At 42.9% G+C, this 19420-nt stretch overlaps 2 protein-coding genes across 10 annotated transcripts in view; one reads left to right on the forward strand and one right to left on the reverse strand.

Moving 5' to 3' along the window:
- slco5a1 (solute carrier organic anion transporter family member 5A1) overlaps positions 1-2638 on the forward strand; it is a 39108-nt gene extending 36470 nt beyond the window's left edge. Inside the window, exon 10 of the mRNA XM_004081256.4 lies at positions 182-2638. Coding sequence (XP_004081304.1) covers positions 182-639 — 458 coding nt within the window. The 3' untranslated portion in view covers positions 640-2638. The remainder of the gene's footprint in view (positions 1-181) is intronic.
- An 18-nt stretch (positions 2639-2656) lies between these two features.
- sulf1 (sulfatase 1) overlaps positions 2657-19420 on the reverse strand; it is a 54025-nt gene continuing 37261 nt past the window's right edge. For 4 of the 9 annotated variants that reach the window (XM_020712655.2, XM_011488892.1, XM_011488891.3 and 1 more), the window contains 14 exons: positions 16835-16985; positions 16592-16767; positions 16370-16498; positions 15777-15833; positions 13123-13249; positions 11741-11954; positions 11045-11291; positions 10873-10969; positions 10385-10476; positions 10150-10221; positions 8628-8800; positions 8125-8267; positions 7076-7199; positions 2657-4451 (listed from right to left, as the gene is read on the reverse strand). In XM_020712655.2, the coding sequence (XP_020568314.1) occupies positions 3535-4451; positions 7076-7199; positions 8125-8267; positions 8628-8800; positions 10150-10221; positions 10385-10476; positions 10873-10969; positions 11045-11291; positions 11741-11954; positions 13123-13249; positions 15777-15833; positions 16370-16498; positions 16592-16767; positions 16835-16985 (2719 nt within the window). In that variant the 3' untranslated portion in view covers positions 2657-3534. Of the gene's footprint in view, positions 4452-5072; positions 5124-6021; positions 6056-7075; positions 7200-8124; positions 8268-8627; positions 8801-10149; positions 10222-10384; positions 10477-10872; positions 10970-11044; positions 11292-11740; positions 11955-13122; positions 13250-15776; positions 15834-16369; positions 16499-16591; positions 16768-16834; positions 16986-19420 lie in introns of all 9 variants that reach the window. The other 5 variants (XM_023950454.1, XM_023950453.1, XM_020712656.2 and 2 more) reach the window with 5 other exon arrangements.

Raw genomic sequence — 19420 nt, forward strand, 5'->3', positions numbered from 1 at the left:
TGCTACTAATTTGTGGCCTTAAAATATTAATTTTCTGTGCACTAAATGCTCATTTCTGCCCATAAAATCCTAATTTGTAGCCACAATTTTGTGTGCCCAAATTTGTATTTTAGTATGATTTTGTATGCAGTTTAAAATTGCGATGATTGTAGATAATTAACCTCACTGTCTCTCCTTTTAGCCTACATCCCCACCCCAATCTACTTTGGTGCTGTGATCGACACCACCTGCATGCTCTGGCAGCAGGACTGCGGCGTGCACGGCTCCTGCTGGGAGTACGACGTTACCTCGTTTCGCTTCGTCTACTTTGGCCTGGCCGCCAGCCTGAAATTTGTTGGTTTTATCTTCATCTTCCTCACCTGGTATTCTATCAAGCACAAGGAGACACGGGCAGAGCGCTGGCGCCAGCACCTGCCTCCACTGGGCACAGTCAGCGAGCTCATCTGCCATGCCGGCGGCCACAAAAGCCATGCTCGTACCCGCTCCTGTCCCGTCTTCATCCCGCCCCGGCCCGAGCCCCCTGCCAGCCTGCTGCTGAACCGCGGGCGCAGCAGCCTCAGCTGCCCGGGCAACGTCCTGAAAGCAATATCTCCTCCTCTGCTGTTGCCACATCACCACAGAGGCTCCGCCCACGTCTGATCCATTGTGCCTTCCCGTTTGTGTCTGCTTCACACGGATCCAGCAGCAGAGTGACAGGCGGAGACTTGAGCGCCTGTCAGAGCTGAGGGGTGGGGGTGCTCATGTTCAGGCTGACAGACGGACAGATTCAGAGTTTGTCAGAGCACATCATCAGCTGCAACCCCTCCCACGTACGAGTGATGTGACTACATCACACGGTGCTACTGTTACAGGCGGGGCATTATGATCTTTGCACAGACAGATCAAAGCACAACAGATAAACTATGCAAACTTCGTCTGCTCCCGTACTGTGCATCCTCTCCTCTGTGCAGTTCTGACAGACACATTATCTACTTTTCCCTCTTAGAGCAGCCTTTTTTGTTTTGTATTTGAGCTATCTTAAATGTGCTCTGCATTCTCAGATATGAGGAAAGTCGATTTTCTCTTTTTCCTTCAACCTCATTTTCTCCCCCTCCTTTTTAACGGTGCCTCTTTCAGGCTGTTTCTGCCAGTCAACAGTACAAAGCAGTTGTCAGGGTTAAGGCTTCTGAAAAGCCAGTCGCCACGACAACAGTCTGCTTTCCTGCTTCACTCAGCTTTTTTGGATTGCAAAAAGCTCTGATTTTTCTTGCCTGCAGAAGGTAGCCATGTAGCCTAAAGCAGAAAAGCACCAGTGGTACATTGTAAAAGTCGGAGTTCATATGAAGTAATTTCTTTTTTTGTTTTTTTGAATGATCAAACAGCAGAAAAGAGCAAGCCCTCTGAGTTCGTGCTGATGCTACTGTAAGTCCTAAACATGTGAAGGTTTGAAAATGTGGCACAATTGTAGTTTTCTTTCCTCACTTCTCAAAAACGAACAATTATTTTGCATCATAGCAGCTTCTCCATTCGGTCATCAGCTGTATATAGTAGTTATTTGGCTGTCTAGACTTTTAAAGATGAAGTGCAACAAGCATGACCCTATTTATCACTGAGAGGCTCTGTTCAGTTTTGGCGTCCTCTAGTGGACACAGAAATGGTTGCTTGGTCAGTGAATGTTGGAGTTTGTCTACTGGAAGCATTGCTGCAGGAAAAAAAAGCACTCCAGTTTCCCAAAGATTGTACAAAATGTCCTTTTGTTTGTTTTGTTATTTTTACATTTTAATGTTGCGTCTGCTTTAACACTGGAACCATTCACACATCTGATCTTCCTTCAAACAGGAAGTGTTGCGTCTGTTTAGACGAGGCAGTAGACAGGCCTTTTTGTGTTCAGACATTAAAAAAAAAGAGTCAAGAAAACCTGACAAGTTTTAAAGATCAGAGCTTACAGGGCATGTTTTTCTTCTGGATTGGAAAAGGGGAAGCTTTAATAGAAGTGCAACATTAGCAAAGAAATACTAACGAGCTGAGATCATTATGTTATTGTGATTTAGTACTTTAACATTTCTTAATGAAGGATCATTCTGTACATAATGAAATATAAATGAAGCATATTATCGAGCTTAAACCTAGAACAGTATTTATGAACTAACCCATACCATTGTAGATAGAGTGAAATCACACGGACAGTGGTGTCTACTGGGTTAAGATCTTTTTTTAAGTAGTTGGGAAACTGGGGTATCTTTATATTTTCGGTCTTAAAGACACAAATCTTGATTGTCTGATTATCCTCAAATGAGTTTATTTAACGATTCTAGAAGAAAAAAACTCCCGAAGCCCAAATAAGCTTTTTGTTGGATTTTCCCTCTATAGTTGCTCCAGAGGCTGTGTATGTGGGTGTAATCTGTACAGAGGAAGACAAGAGAGACACCTAGAGACCCCACAGGGGTCGGACATACAAGTTCTTCAACGGACTCGGTATTTCTGGCAGAGGATGTTTGCTGAAACATCCTCCTCCTCACTTCAGCGTTTGAACCAGAGTTGTATTAACGGTCTCCTTGTGCTCCTGAGGAGCCAAACTCAACTGATGTTTATGAACACCTGGTTTACAAATGCCTTGAATACTTGATATTTGTCATTAAAAAGAAGTGATCAAAAATGAGTGCTGATGGAGACGTGATTGGACAAGGCCGACAGGTTTTATTTCTTGAAGCGAGACCCTTTTGTCCACACTGTTGAAAAGGAAGCCACACACTTAAAGCCAGGAGACGGTGCCAGGCAAGTTTTATAAGATTTTGGAGCTTTAGGCAGTCTCTGCAACACATTTATTCTTAATCCAAAACTGCCTGTGCCCCTTATTAGTAATGCTGTTCAACTTTCACCTCTGATCTGAATAAGATGGCACTTGATAGTCGAAAAAAAAATATCAGATTTGACTTTTTTTGAATTCCTGAAACTTCCTTGTGATTATTCAGTGATATAAATTTCAAAATAAAAGCCAGAGAACTGAGGCAGACTAAAGTCAGAGCTGTTGGAAAGTAGAGGGAAAAATGTGCTCAAAATGAAAGAAGTAATTCAGATCAAATGTTCCACTTTCTTGCTTAAACCTCATTAGATGTTGAAACATTTTTTGTTATCTTTTTAAATTATAATCCTTGTCCTAAAGTCGTAACAGACTCTCCAGACCAGTAGAAGGATCAGAATATTGGAAAGCTCCAAAGTGCATTAAGGATTTTTCACCAGTTTATACACAAGCAGTTTGCAGTTCTTGGTTTCCATTACAAACATCACTGTTGAGCTCATTTTTTGTCATAGAAATAGTTTGTTTTATTGCGAAGCCTTAAGTTTGGCTGCATGAAGGCTTTTCCTTTTCTAAATATATATATTTAACAACAAAAAAAAAAACATCAAGAACACCGTTTACTAATAAATGTAGCCATCAATTAAAAAAATAAATTTGATGTTCATTATGCAAGTTTGACTGAAGTGAAGTCGCTCATCACCGCAAATTTGACTGTTAGTGTCTATTGTCACCATGGTGACCAGAAGCTGGCTGCCTCACAGAGTCTGATGGGAGGGCAGAGAGCCACTGCCCTCATAGTTCAAGTCGAATGACAGAGCTGACTGAGGTGGGGCTTCAAGCTCCACCCTGACACCTCTGGAGGGGCTGGTCTGTGTGGGAGTGGGGGTGTGGGCCTGCACCTTTGGCCTCAGAGTCTGTGAGGAGAATGGAAGAAAGCCTTGGGCCTTGAAAATGTCCTCCTCTTCTTCCGGGTCCAGGCTGTGGATTTGAGGGCTGGCGGACCCCCCCTGGACTGAGCCGGGTTCTGACTGGGCTCGCAGGCTGTTGTGGGTACGCAGCAGGCTGTCGTGCTGGGTCTCCAGCTCCGTCGGTCCGTTTCCGCTGAACATTCCTCCGTCCAAGTCTTCCAGCTGCTGCACCCACACACCACTGCGGAGGATGACTTCTCTGCTCGAGCCCGATGAAGGCACCGTCACCAGAGGGATAAATGCCCCCCCGAGTCTGTTCACAGATTTCTCAGGAAGGTCATTTCCATCTGTTTCCAGCCTCTGCTCTGGTAGTGGGGGTTCTGACTGGTGTCTGCTGGGGGCGGGGGTGGCGAGACCAGTTTCTGTTGCCATTCCTGGCCCAGCGTCACTGCTGGAGGCGGACTCTTCTCCGCTGCCCTCTTCAAGGCTCCCACCCCCGGCCCCAGAGCCCAGCTCTGGCAGGGTGGAGTCGTCAAGCTTCCAGGTTTGGTTGAATTTGTTCAAAGCGTGTAGCAGGGCAAACATTTTATCTGCGTCCTTCTGGAAGTTGGCCCAGTTGTCTGGGCTGGGGTTGTAGTCGGGCCTGTGCTCATACAGGCTTTCGTTGATGCTGTACAAATCCTCCAGTTCCTGCCAGTTCACCTCCTCGTCTGTCAAGTTGGGCAGCTTAACCCTGTCGTCCTGCCCATGCTGGCTGTGCGCTGCTGAAGGAAAGAAGCACAAGACTTAAGGGATCCAGAGTTGAAAGAACGAGTAGCTTTTTTCAAGTTTATTCAAGCAGCATGCAGTCTGGCCCAGCTTCCAACTCTGCAGCACGCACACACATACACACACGTCAAAGCAGCAGTAGATAAACACAGCTCTCACAACGAGCTAAAGCCATAAGTATTGCAAACATGCTGCCTTTGTGCCAATTTACATTAGAAAGATAGACTGAAAAGAGACACATTTCATGATCATCATAAGAGCCTAGAGCGCTAAGCTGCACAGAGCCTTTATGTTTGCTTGGTTAATGGCAGGCCTGTTCTGAAAGGAAATGTAAGGTCAGGTAACCTGGAAAAAAAAGAACAGAAGAAAAAAAAGGGTTTTAACAAAATGAAAGATAAAAAAAAAAAAATCAGAAAGATTTGCACCCTGCACCCCAAAGATTTTAAAGAAATCAAACTGATTGTCAGGAAAAAGACATAAAATAAAAACCAAAAGACTTTAAAGGACTCAAATTGATGTTTGTAAGTACAACTGAGAGATGCTGACTCAGCAGCTTTGCTTCCCATGGAAACTATGGACTGCAGCTACAGAGAGTTTGTTAATGTGGAGGAACTCACAGGAAGGAGAGGCTCGGTCTCCTCTTTGACCACTTTCGATGCTGCTGTCGCCTGGTAAGCAGGTGCCAGAAGTTCAAAAGTAAATAAAGAATAAAAAAAAAAAAACGTTCGGCTCCACCTTCTATTAACAACCATGAGGGATTATGGGAGCTCGAATGAATGAAACATTAGCAATGATAATGTATGAGAATGACTGTGGACATAGCTGGAATTAAATGGAAAGTGTTGCACTTAAGGAATAGTTTTATCTTTTGGGTGTTACTTTATTTTAAACGTTGCATGAGTTAGTCTGGCTCTGTTAAAAAGACGTTCTTAAAAAAATCTGCTAACCTAAGTTTAAAAAAAAAAGTCATAAAACTGCAGTCCGTGACTCCAAACTGCTGCTTGTTATCGGGTTCTCTATGGATTTAATAAAGAATTTATTACATTTTTTAGACGTGGTTCAGCTGTGATTCTTGGATGCCAGACAAGCTAATTCTCGTTTTCTTACAAAGTTTTTTTTTTTTCCTCCCCCAAATGTCAAGCTATTCCTTAAGATTTATCTGCAGTGATGTATGACTGGATGATACAGCATCATGCACTATCATTGATGTTTATGCTGGCCTCCAACATGCAGCATAATTTTCTGTGCTTTAACCTTCCCTTCAGTACAAATGCTGCACGCTGAGGCAGAGGTGGGAACTAGTGTGGGAGGGAACGTCCTCTACCAGCTGATTACGTGTTCAAGTAGCTGCAAACATTCCTTAGATAAAGACTGTGTGCCCAGAGGTGGAATAAGAGGGAAAAAAGTGGGGGAAAATAGCGATGAATTCTTAGAGTTTTCCCATCATGCAGCCACAGATTAAGCGTCAGCATTCCATGGATGGATGGATTAGTGGGAATGAGGCAATTTGGCCCATGCAGGTGTTAAAGAAAAAGCCACTGAAGAGGAACAAAACTCGGTGGATACCTGTGTGGCTCATAGCTTCCTCCATCTTTACCTCCTGATTGGAAAAAATAAAAGCAATCGATTGTTAATGCTTTGATTCCAGGGAATGTGAGAGGAAATAAATGGATCAGTCGGCGATGCACTGCTGCTATAGGAGAAATGCAATTATGGGATAAAATGAGGAGGGGTGGGGGGTTGGAAAAGTAGAGGAGAGTGAAGCACTTCAAATGGTGGAAAGTTCAGCAGGTTTCCCCCTTCAAGGCAAAATGAGAGGTTATCCAGTTGGATGTTTGGAAGGATTATGTCACACTTCATAAAAAGATGTACCTCTATCCGTTTCTGTAGAATATTACCGTTTAATAAACCATTTCTGTAAAAAAAAAATGGTTTAATGAAACCGCAATAGTACTTTCTCTTGCTGACAGAGGTGCTATTTCATCCGTAGGAGGTCAGCCTAAATAAGTCTAAATAACTGATTTTAGGCTGTTGGTGACGTGGGCTGGCGAGCTTTTGACAGCTCCAGCATGCCAGCTCTGAAACACATTCAATTTTTTCCCCCCTTTTTTTGGCGCAGCTTGGCTGCTCCAGTGCTCCACTCTGTCCAGCTGGTAATTGCAGACATGAGGCCTTTTTTCTCAGGTCACAAATGGCAGTTCACACCACACACAGGCCACCAACTGCAGCTGGGAACTAGAGCTGTTTTAAAGTGAGGGAGACAAACACTCCAGCGGATCGGGAGCTGAAAGAGAGGTCAGTCGCTGAAAAGAAGGAAATGTCACCCACGGATGTGATGCCCTCCACCTGACACTACCAGGATTGTCCCACAAACACATGCAGCATGCAGGCATGTCCACCAAGACCCGCTCTGAAACGCACTCACAGCAAAAGAGTCAAGCATAACATTTCTATCCAAGGTTAGTGAGAAAATATTATAATTTGTAATTATCCATCAGTGATTATAAAAAGAAAGGGAATACAGTTTATTTCAGTTACTGATTGTAAAAAAGATAAGACTTCATTGCAAAATCTTCCCACTGTTCAGCTAAGATTACATGACCAAGGACAGAGCTTTTACCTGCATCTGCACCTTTGGGGCGGGGGTTACACTGCTTGTGCCCCTGACAGCTCCTCATCTCCATAAGCTGAGCGTGCAGCGTGTTCAGGACGTCCCGATCCACAGCGTATACTGTGTTGGCCAGCTAAACAAATGACAAATCGCAACAAAAAAAACCTTCATTTGAAAATAACAACAGTGTACATGAAACCCCACATCCCCCTATAAATAACAACTCAATTAGAATGACCATCCAAAGTATAAACCTTAAAAGACCCACTCCGATGAGTCATGTTTTTGATGTTTTTAACATGTTCTTATGTCATTTTTATGATGATGCAGGCTTTTCTGGGTATTTCTTCAAATTGTTGTGAATCAGAACCAGACAAAAAAAATGCAGTTTGAAAAAGAGCTTATTTGTGACTTAGAAAATACACTGGACAGCCACAAGCTCCCCGCTCTAAGCTCTCAGCAACAGAGAGGGAAGGGGGGGGGGGGGTACTCTGCATCAAATTTTTAATCAACTACTCCCACTCTGCAGAAACAACCCAGATTTTTTTAGTTTGGCTAAAAATGGTGTAATCATAGTGAAAATATCACTGGGAACGGTTTTAAAATAGATCAAAAGATGATTGGAGAGAGACTTGAAGTCCATTTTAAATAGCCTTATTTTGGACTTATTGTTGTTTTGTAGTGGAGAAATTATGAATTTTAACATAAGAAGTGAAATTATCATTTAAGTTGGAATGATAAGGCTTTAGCTTAACACCTTGCTGCCTGGTTTTATTTCCAGCAATGCAAAACAATCACTTTTGGTTTTTTATCTTTGTTTGTTTGATATATATTTACATCATTAGGCATCATGGGGTTAAAACTCCTTCACATTATCATGTTAACCTGAGAAATGTTAGATGAATGTTGCATTGTTTATTTCAACAAAATACATTTTTTGCAAAAAGGAAATTTCTCAACAGCTTTAGGAAAACCTCTGAGATCATTGCATGCAAACAAAAATTTGACAAACACCTTATCTAGAAAAACAAGAATATGCAGCACAGTCCTGCACTCACCTGATAGGGGTCGCTGTTGAGGTCAAAGTACTCCAAGAATCCTGTGGAAAACTCGCAGAAGAGCGTGTTGTGGGTCTCGTTGATTGTTCTCAGGCACCAGTAGGTGTTGTTGTTGGAACTGGTGCATGCACAGAATCCACCCACTAGAGAAAAATAAACAGTCATTGCTGTTGGTTTGGATCTTTTCATGCAGACATGAAAGTGAGCAAATCAGCTGAAACGGTGTAAACATTATGAAAGCAGTCTTTATAGAGACCAAAACTGACATAATAGTGAATGATTAAGTGCCATCTTAGATGACCCCACCCTTACATTAACGTGTTCTCTCTACCATGACAAAGGTGGATAAAGGAGGAAAGATTGAATGTAATCCATGGACACCAGTGAGGTTAACAAATTATTGAAGAAAAAAGGTTCAGCGCACCGTCTAGTGGGTCTAGATGACCCAACTCCCAATGTTAAAGTGCCTAGGATAGCACAAGGGTTACATGAAAAGTACACACATGTCCAGAAGGGGGGGGTCTGCCAGTGGTCGTTGTTATGTGTGAAGCAGGTGAGGCCAGGCAGGCTGCAGTCGTCTCCTTTCCTCTGTCGTTTCTTCTCCTTCCTCTCCTTCTTCCTCCTCCGGATTTCGTTGTATAACTGGGCTTTCCCGTCGCTTTCCTGAACGGTCTCCCTGCCAACATGAAGTAGGAAGCAAATATGACCTCATCCCCAAGCCTCTTTGGTGCCAGCAACCACAAAGATGGATGACGACGGGGGGAACTTCCAGAAAGCCTCATCCACGTCAGATTATGACAGAATGTTTACTTTTATGTTTAAGCAATTACTACACCCAGCTTCTTCTGGATGACTACCACCTCTGGGAGCAGCCACTCCGACTTAATTAACTACAAACCGTCGCTTCCACATAAAAATAAAACAGATCCACAACCAAATTTCTCCTTTGACATTTAACTTTCACTCAGGGAACAAAAACATTCAATCAAGTGTTCTGGATCACATGCAGCCTGAGGCTAAGCCAACACTTTACTGCCTGTTCACCATCCCGTCTGAAGTCACACTTGTACGGTCATGGCTGAACAGTTCCCAGTAATCAGCTGCAGATGAAATCGTTAGAGCAGTGTTTTTCAACCAGTGTGCTCACTAGTGTGCCGTGGAAAATGGTCAGGTGTGCCGTGGGAAATTGCCCTCATTAACTGATCTAAAAACATTTTCCATCTCCAGGTTATCAGCTCTGTGTTCATCCAAACAGGCCCTGATAAAAACACTGAGTAGTAAGGAATATGAAAGATCGTAAAATACTTTTTTCTTTGTGTTTATTTGATTCTATTAAAGACATTTTGATAAGAATGACGGTACCGCGATTTAGCCGTAGCGTCAGCTGTTTACAGAAAAGTCCCGCGCCTTTAACTGTCTCCACCAATCATTCTTGGAGGCTTAATTACACGTCATAAGTCTGACCAATCAGAAGTGGTTCAAGTCTTCACTTCCCTGTTCCGTTTCTGCTCATAAAGTCGCTTAGTTCCAACAAAAAGACCAGCTAAAGCTCGTCTTTAGCGGTGCAGCTTTCCACAGAATCCGGTATCAGACCGTGGAACATGTGAACAAAACAATGAAGCTCAGAAACGCTAGTCTGTCTGCGTTCTGCGGCTGGTTGCTCTACATCTCCCATGATGCATTGGGTTAAAGTGACTCAGTGCACAACGAGTCTTCCTTGTTAAACGTCTTGAAACCACAACAAACACACATCAAACAGTTTTTAAATCTTCTAACTTAACTTTTATTACATCTTTTAATAAAAACAGCTGCAACTTCCAGCTTTTTCTGCCACAATTATCACAAAAATGCATGTGAGATTGCAGAGGAGCTGTAGTTCAATACAGAAAATGAGTTTCTCCTTTTTTTTTTCTTTTACATTTTTGGATGCCGGTGTGCCGCAGGATTTTTGTCAAGGTTAAAGTGTGCCGAGAAAAAAGGTTGAAAAACACTGCGTTAGAGAGCCAGAATTTAGGAGAAACTCACTTGAATGGGTGGAGCTGATCAGGCCGGCTCTTCAGTCTGTCATTGCTCTTTCTGAGTCCTTTACTGTAGTAACTGATTTCATGAGAAAAAAAGAGAAGTTAAGAAAACCAACCAGGTCTTTAATGTCCAACACAATTAAAAACTTAATTTTGAAGTATTTACCATTGGAATATCTTTTAACTTTAGAGACTGAAAGATTTTTTTAAACAAAAATGAGATGTAAGTGGAAGCTTACCCTTTTCCACAGTCACACTTGTCTGGACGTATCCTCTTCAAGTGGCCTTTGACCTCTCGAAGGTTCTTGATTTTGTCCTGAAGTGCCTCAATCTGAAAAAACACTTATTTTACTTAACGTCCCAGTCCAAATGATCTTTTAATCTATTTTAAAAGCATTCCCAGTGGTCTTTCTGGCAGTGGTACATTAGAAATTCTGCTCTGAGTTGTGGGCATGACAGTTGGAGCAGTGTAAGCCTGCCAACAGTTTAGATCATTCCTTTGTTTACACACTCTTCTGCTAGCTTACAGCCCTTCAAGATCCCAACCTAACATTAGGAGTGCAAAAAAAAAGGCGAGTAAAACATTCTGATTCACCATGATTTGAATAAAGAATAACTCAGAAACACAGTTTTAATTTTCTTTAAATATGTCCGCCTCCATGAGGAAAATTTTCATTGGAGTGAGCCTTTAAAAACAACTAGAATCTGAACACACTCTGATGCTTACCTCCTGATCCACATAGCTCTTATGATCTTTCCAGGCTTTGGAAGATTGGTAGATTTCTCTCTCACAGTGAACACTGTCATTCATCAAGATGTAGCATCTGAAAAATACCCCACAAAACTTGACAAACTGAACTAAAAACCCTAAAAAATATAACCATGAAGTAATTTCTTACTTGTGGGTGACTTTGACAGAGTTGGGGTATCCCACTGCATTTGTGTCATCCGCCAGCATTTCCTCTGAGCCGTCGTCGGACCCCACATCGTAGTCTGGGTCTTCAGGGTTGTAGTGGCGTTTGGAGATAATCCGGCGGCGGACAGATGTCAGGTCATCCGCTTGCAGGTCGATGTCATAAATCTGACCCTCGAACTCCACAGAGAGGGACCTGGCATGCCGTGTGTGAACAAACCGGGGACGGTAACCTGTAACAAAACAAAAAACTGAAGTCAAGCTTCACCAAATGCATCAGCTTCACACATCATCTTTTTCTATGTTTACTTGATTTTGCTTGAGGCCACGGCGATACAGCTGCAGTTTGTCTACGCTACACTAGAGGGCATCGAAAACATTCAGAAAACAACCCCGTCCACCACATGTAGAGGGATGTTTGCTTTTCTTTTCTTTAATTTTGTTATTTACAAGAATCTGCTTTAGCCTGTTTTCAAACAGAGTTGGAACAGACTTCTGTTTTTCAGTGTGGTGTTGACACATGAGACAAAGATGTCTACTTTCTAAATAAATTAAAGCCAGACGAAGAATCTGGCATGAAATGAAATGATGAACTAAAGCCCTCTTAAACACCAACACTCCAAAGCAGTGTTGTATAAATGATGTGTCATCTTTAAAGAAGAAATGGGGTGGGGACACTCACGCTGGCCTGCCGAGGAAGATAATTGTCTGTGGGAGCGACGATCCATCCTGGATGGTTTGTACAAAGTGTCCTCGCAGTCACAGACCTTCTCTCTGTTGTCATGACTGCTGCCAGGCTTCAGGCTGCGGGTTCTCTTACCGGTGCCTTCTTTGGAACCATCTTTACACTTTTGTATCCTTAATTTTCCTGCAATTTCTTCAACACAGTGCCATTTCTGCAACACAATAAACATGGAGAATAACTATAAATACTTATCCAACAGATGCAACTGTAAACTAAAGCTGCAAAGCTCTCACTGTGGACATTCTGCACCAGGTCACCAACTTGCATTCGTGAAATACATTTCCTCTTCCATTTCAGCATAAAGTGAACAGATATGCTGTTGGAGCGGGGTGTAGACGAACAGAACTAAGCCTGGGAACTAGGGTCCAGACAAAGACTTGTAGGTCAGATCGTGTTTCTTCTGGAGGAGCTTTCAGGCCCCGCAGAGCAGTCATGTGAGCACTGAACAAGATGCAAGGAAAAGACGCGTATTGTGACTAAAGAATGAAATCAATCGCAGTCTTTCTTGATCATTTTCCTTTGTCCACCCTACTCTGAGAGCTTTAACCCGTTAAGATCAGCTGAACCGGTTACACAGCAGAACTGCTGCCGCAGAACAAGGGACGAAAGGTTTGCCCAGATTCATAATAAAATCTACAATGCTTGTTTATTTGAGTGTGTTTTGCAACCATCAATGAAAGTTTAAAAATTGACTTTATAGGACGGTTCCTGGTTTTATTCTGTATGAGGCAGAACAAATAATCAAGCAAGAAAGTCACATTGTACAGTCCATCATCAGCGTATTTTCAAACTGGAAGTTAGATCGTGCAGGAAACACTGGACTCACACTTCCAAGTGCACCACACACTTCTTAGTTGAACCAAAGCTGCTCCCTTTCTGTCTATAACTAGTGATTGCTACATACACACAATCATGCGGTCATAAAACGGATCTGGACGGCATTAGTCAGACCCTTAGAAACTCTGTCTGTCATTTAACACTACCTGAAATTTGTAGCAATTTGTATTTCTCCGGCCTGTCTGCTCCAAGGCCGTATACTGTACCATCTGGCTGTTAGTCTGCCAGAAAATTAATGGGCACAGATGAAAAGGAAAGTACCCGAAATTTAATGGAGCAAAAAACTGTGCAAAAGAGACCCATTATAAACCAAACGATGCACTTGTACATGGCTGCTTCACTTGTGGCTCTGCAGAACTCTCCAACAGGCAGCATGAAGGTCACTTCAACAGGGACAAATTATTGTTCACCAATTTTTGTGGTACAACTAATTCTGAGGGTGGTGGACTCTTGTTTGAGTTGTTTCACTCCTCTTGCTTTACCTGTCCTGGTTGTTCACATGGTGTCTGCAGTTCAGCCAGCTGGCAGGTTTCTATGACCTTCTGGTACTTCGGGAGGCTGTTGGTGTGCTGAGTACTCAAGGAGTCATCCTTCTTTCTCAGAATCTTTCTGCAAAACACAACATGTACATGTATCATGAAACTGATGGATTGTGGGATTTTAACCCAAATAGTAAATATGTATGTTCATGATGTTATCCTGTGGAATTTCTCTCCCCAACCCAACACTGAATCTTTTGGACTTCAATGTAAAAGCTCTATGGAAGTCTTTATGGGAACAAGTCTGGGTCTTTTTTCTTTGGTTGTGTTTAGATGGCAGACAGGAGCACTGAAGTGATTTTATAAGGCAGAACAATGAAAACCATCTTTTACATCCACCATTGCAAATGAACCCATTATAAAAATCTAATCAATTTTATCCACAGAACAAAAGACATTAAAGAACTGTCGAAAAATAAAAAATCACAATCGAATATTTAATAATTTCAGAGTTAAAGGCAGTGAACGTGAACATTTTTTGAAAACCCGCTAAAAACACTCACAGAAATTCAACAATGATTAAAGTCCAACTCCGATCATCTTTGAATTATCCAATTTTTTACTCAAAATAAAAAAAAAAATACAGATTTTCTAGGACAAAGTTTCTACAAAGCAGCAATGGTTCAATAAAAATCTGGCTTCAGGTTTTTGGCGAGTCTGCTGATGTGGAGCAACCCCGCTCCCCTACCCGTCACCCATTGCTGAGCTCTCCTTCTAGCTGACAGCCCCTCATATCACCAAGCTAACATTACCAGTGGAATAAAAAGGGCAAACAGTATTAGAGCTGTACAGTTTTGCGCCAGATGCCAGCTCAGACGAGGAAAACAAAGACATAAATGAATTTAGTCGTCTACAAGTGGATGCATCAGAATAGAACGGAGAAGGGAGCTAACGGCACACCCAATATATTTTCTACGTAACAAATACAATAATTTTAAGAACTGCATTTTTTTTGTCTGCTCCTGATTCACAACAATTTAAATAAATGCAATTTTGGACTTAATCGTCTTAATACACGTCTTCCATTGTCAGAAAAATGCCGCAAGAACATGTTAAAAACACCAAAACACAATTTTTATCGGAGTGGGCCTTTAAAAAGCTGAGTAGTATGTCCTGAGTATTACGTCTTTCCCTTTGCTTCTCTAAAAATACTGAAGATCAGAAAGATGTGGGAATGAGGTACAAATCCAGCAGTTCCTGCAGGTGGGGAGATGCAGTTCCATTTAACAGAGAGCAAAAAAGTCTTACATCATGACTGTTGTTTATGCAGCAGGTTCTGGTGTTTTGCTCTCATGTTCATTTGACCAGTCACTATGAAGATAAAACGACTTGAACTAACAGTTGTCTGTGCACAATATAATCCAAAGACAGAATGATGACAACCACAGGGCACAGAACAAGTCATTTCCCTTTTCTTGATTTCTGCATTACCCTGCAGAGGAAACAGCCAACACCGGCTTTGATGTGGTATCCTTGATTTCAGTCAGAGGGGAGTGAAAAGTTGTTGTCACTCCTTGGATGATGAAAAAAAGCAAACAACACTGCTGTCACTCAGTAATTTCACGTCTCTGAGGTAGTTCTGAAAGGTCAAATTGGGGGTATTAAACCCTGGAGCATATCACATAACCGGTGAGGGAACTGCACGGAAAGCATCAGCCGTTCTTTTGATTCACAGAAAGGAGCACATAGTCCAGCTCCAAACCGGCAGGAATCGGATCTGCGTGTGAGGCAGCAGAGTTCACGAGAGCTTTTCACATTCTTGAAGACGCGTCTGCTGATGCACTCGCTGACAAATCAGCAAATCACTGTGGAGGAGATAAAGCTCAACTATGAACTGAAGGAAAAATGTTGGGAGCTCTAGGAGGCATGGTTAGAAAGATTATTAACATCATGCCTCTTCGACCACATCTTTATTTGTCCCAAAATGCTTCATGCTTGATGCAGACTTAGCATACGAGCCAAAAAGCCTTCAGGATTTGAGACAAAGCACCTGTGTGCATCCTGAAAAAACAAAAACACGCAAGTCTTTGCAGCAGAGTGGCTGTTGACACGTCCCGTGAGTACATTAAATGCAAGCCTTCCAGCTGTTCCTCAGGTAACATCATCCCAAACCAGGAAAGCCTGTGCTTGTTTTGTGGATGTCTGCCTGGCTAACTTTGTGAAATGTATCTTCCCTCTGTTCCTGCCAAATTACATCCTGCAGTCAATGTTAAGTCTGGAGCAATCACAACACGTTTAATGTATGCAAAACCTCCTGGGTAGAAAAAGACTTGGCTATTTTTCCCAGTAAATAATCCAGTGACCTGGTTACACTCATGTCCGCACCCTGTGCATGAACCCTCATAATTAGGCTGTCGTATTTAGCTTCAGCAAACAGGTCTGATTTCCTCCATCATCCAAGCAGACTGTGGTCAGGAAATGTCAGTCGGATGAACGTCTAGGAGAAGCAGCTCCATTATTTGAATGTGGAACATGAGCCAGGCCTGGCACTATTGGGGTTCATTGAAATGTTTCATCAGGCTTGTGTGACACACGAAGCCCGGTGGTGACATGGATGTGCCTGTGGTGTGGACTAGGAATAAAGAACACAAGCTCACCCTCGCTCCACCAGGAATGTGTCTCTCCAGACTTTTGGTTTCCGGTTGGGTTTGAATCTATTACCAAAAAAAAAAGGTTTATATAAGTCAAATGGTTTATCCGCTTCAACATTGAGGGGGACAATGCTTTCCAAGATCATGGAAGCTAATCACAGCAAACACAAGATCTCATGGGTTCAAAGAAAAACATGTAAAGGATCTTCAACATGAAACAAATTGTCCCAGCTCTCTGGGTCCCTCTGGAAGACTTTTTGGCAGAAGCTGCTTAGTAAAGTTTCCACGTTTTGTTTTTCTCTGAATTGTACAATGTTTTGCGTGTTGGTTGTGTGCAGAAACTCATGATGTAGTTTTAAAACCAGCTATGCATGAAACAAAATAAAGGAAAAACTCAGTGACCTGCAGCTAAAGTCTCGGCTGAAGAAGAATCAGCCAAATTTTCCCTAATTTGAGCTCCGCCGGATCAAAAGCAATCATTGCGTGCTAAGGAAGTGAACATTTGTTCAGTAATGAGAAGTAAAGAGAACTGTTGCTTTTATCATGCATGCATTAAATATTGTTTCCCCAAAACAAACAATACGGCATAGCAGACAAACCTGTTTCCAGTCCGGTCTTGTTCCAGCAGCTTGAGGACGGACTTTCCATCCATGTCTGGAGGTGTGTCCAGTCCAGCAATATGGAGGATTGTGGGAGCTAGGTCAATGTTGAGCACCATATGTGGGTTTCTAAAGATGCAAACAAATCAAGTTTAATGCATTTTTTAAGGTATAACAATGTTGTTTCCAAACGATTAATAGAACTCTAACATGCAAACTTACACCGTCCCTGGTTCCACATTTGGTCCTCTTAGGAAGAATGGCACTCTAATATCAAAATCATAAGGCATGGATTTCCCCTTGACCAGCCCAAACTGTCCAATGTGGTAGCCATGATCTGCTGTGTAGATGATATACGTGTTCTGCAGCTCTCCAGTGTCTGCCAGCATGTCGTGAATCTGCACAAATGAGGCTACAGTGAGATGATGCAAAGCAGACTCCATGTAAACTGATGATCAGACTTACTCTCTGTACAGAGTCGTCCACAGACATCAGCGTCTGGAGTCGTTTCCGGTGTAGAAAGTTGGTGAACTCCATGTGGATTGGCTTCATGGGGCCCGTGTACTGCATGATCCAGTGTTTGTCCATGTTGGGGGCGTAGTTATAGCTGGGGGTGCTGTGAGGGCATTCAAAAAAGAAGGATGTATTTAGAATGAACATGTTAAGTAAATGCTTTGGGGATGTCTACACCTGTCTGAAACTTTTCACAGAGTCCTGCTCAGCAACAGGACCACTGTTTTCTGCAGTTTGACACGCAGCAATGACCGCTGTGTTTATTGACATTCATATCATAATGCTGTGCAGCCAGAACCCTTGGCACCTGTCCTCTCACATGGAGGTGAGAGTCTGCTGCTCCACGTTGCTCTGGGTTCTAGTCCAGACATTTGAGGATTGACACATTCTTATAAAAAATATGCCCCTAAGTCAACTTTGCAACAACCTCTGAACCAAGCAGTCAAGGGGCCAGAGACATTTTTAATGATAAATAACTTGACAGGATTATTACATGTGTGAAATCCAGAGAACGGTTTTTCTCTCCAGGTGGGTGAAGTGCTCCTGCCCCAGGAGTTGGAGTTTAAGTACCTTGGGGTATTGTTCATGAGATCGGAGTTTGAGATAGACACGCGGAATGGAGCTGTTATTGGAGCTGTTAGGTTGTTGTGACAGACCGTTGTGGCGAAGAGAGAGCTGAGCCAGAAAGTGAAGCTCTTAATTTACCGGTTGATCTTCATTCCAGTACTCACCTACGGTCAGGAGTTCTGGGTCATGTCAGAAAAAACAAGGTCCCGAATACAAGTGGCTGGGCATTCCCTTAGAGACAGGGTGAGAAGCTCGGTCACCCGGAGAGAGCTTGGAGTAGAGCCGTTGCTCCCTCACATCCAGAGAAGCCAGTTGAGGTGGCTCTGGCATCTGATCCAGATGCCTTATGGATGCCTCACTGGGGAGATAATCTGGGTATGTCCCACTGGATGGAGGCCTCAAGGAACCCCGAGGACACGCTGGAGAGATTGTCTCTCTGCTGGCCCCATAGGAGCTGAAGGAAGTGGCCCGGGAGAGGGAAGTCTGGGCAGCTTTGTGTAGACTGCTGCCCCTGCAACCCAGTCCCAAATAAGCGGTAAAGGATGGATGGATGGATGGATGGATTGTAGTCATAACTTGAAAAAAGCTGTTCTTCTGCCTTTGGCATAGCTGCCATGTTAAAGCAGGCATAGGCATACTGAAAGACTTTTAGTGATCTTTCAGTGGATTTTTCAACCAACCATCAATGAAGAAAATGTAATTAAAAAAAAAATCAACAAAATTAGAAACATAAAGTTTAATGTCTGCACCAAAAATCTATTTTCTTTTCTAGACAAAACGCTACACTTTTGTTTCTTTAAGATCAAAGCTTAAAATACTTGATGAAGACCTGCTCTGAGCAACGCTTCTCTCTCACTGAGTTGCCTTCTGTCTTTTCCTCCTCAGGCATGCTTTGTGAGATAGGTGAACTCTTCACCCACTTAGCAGGCGGTCTAATAAGCCCCATAAAGAGACCTGTCTCTGGGCAATGGGCCACCATGGTATGGGGCCCAGAGAACCAGGGAACCAGGAATGCAGAGGTCAGTGGAATGAAACCAGTCCATTGGAGAGGTCACACCTGCCACCTGTCTCATATAGGTTTTCTTTTTATTTTCAGCAATGGATTATAGAAGCATTGTTCACCTGAGAATGCGTCTTTAAGACATTAAACAAACTTAAATGCTCTGCTTGAGAAGACTATTTTCTAGTGATTGGGTTATCATTTTTGCAGTCATGACATGTATTTGAGCAACGACTTGAAATTTGAGGTATTTAAAGCAGATGCCAGAAACAGCTTCATGGTGGACTAATAATGAAACCAACATCAAACCTCCACCCCTCTTCCGTTGGTGTCAATTGTACAGACAGTTGTTGGATTTATGAGGCTGCCAGTATACTACCACTTCACTGCGCTGCACAGCATTTTCAACCCTGAATGACATCCATGCTTGTTTTGCAAAGCATCCGCTGCAAATATAAAGAGTTTGAGCACGCAGATATAAGGAACAATCGCGACATTAGTAAAAAACCAAACCCTCATGAACCAGTTGAGGCTGGAACCGCACAAACAATAACCCTATTGGTAAAAGAAAACGTTTAAACCTGAGGAAAAACGGTTCCGCCTCATCTATAATGAAAACAAACAGGCTGCAAACACCAAAAACAAACACGCACCCACCCCGGCCACCTGTGCTTTCCATAGTTACCTCAACTCGCACAAACACTCCACCTAAACACAATCACTGGGCAAGCCTTCCTTCCAGCCATCAGTGGGCCTCACCCCCCCCCCCCCCCCGCCACCTTCCCTCAAAGAATCCGGCTAAAAATAAATTAATGTCACAAAGGGTCTTCCAATGCACACAATGCATTCCACACATCCCAGCAGTCACAGCGAGAAAGTACTGATTGATACGAGTGGGGTCAGGAAGTCCTCTGCGTATTGAGCAGGACATGAGGAAAGGGGTGGGCGGAACAAGCTGGGATGACACTGGC

Source organism: Oryzias latipes, chromosome 20 (assembly GCF_002234675.1).
Source record: "Oryzias latipes chromosome 20, ASM223467v1".
NCBI classification, from domain to species: Eukaryota; Metazoa; Chordata; class Actinopteri; order Beloniformes; family Adrianichthyidae; genus Oryzias; species Oryzias latipes.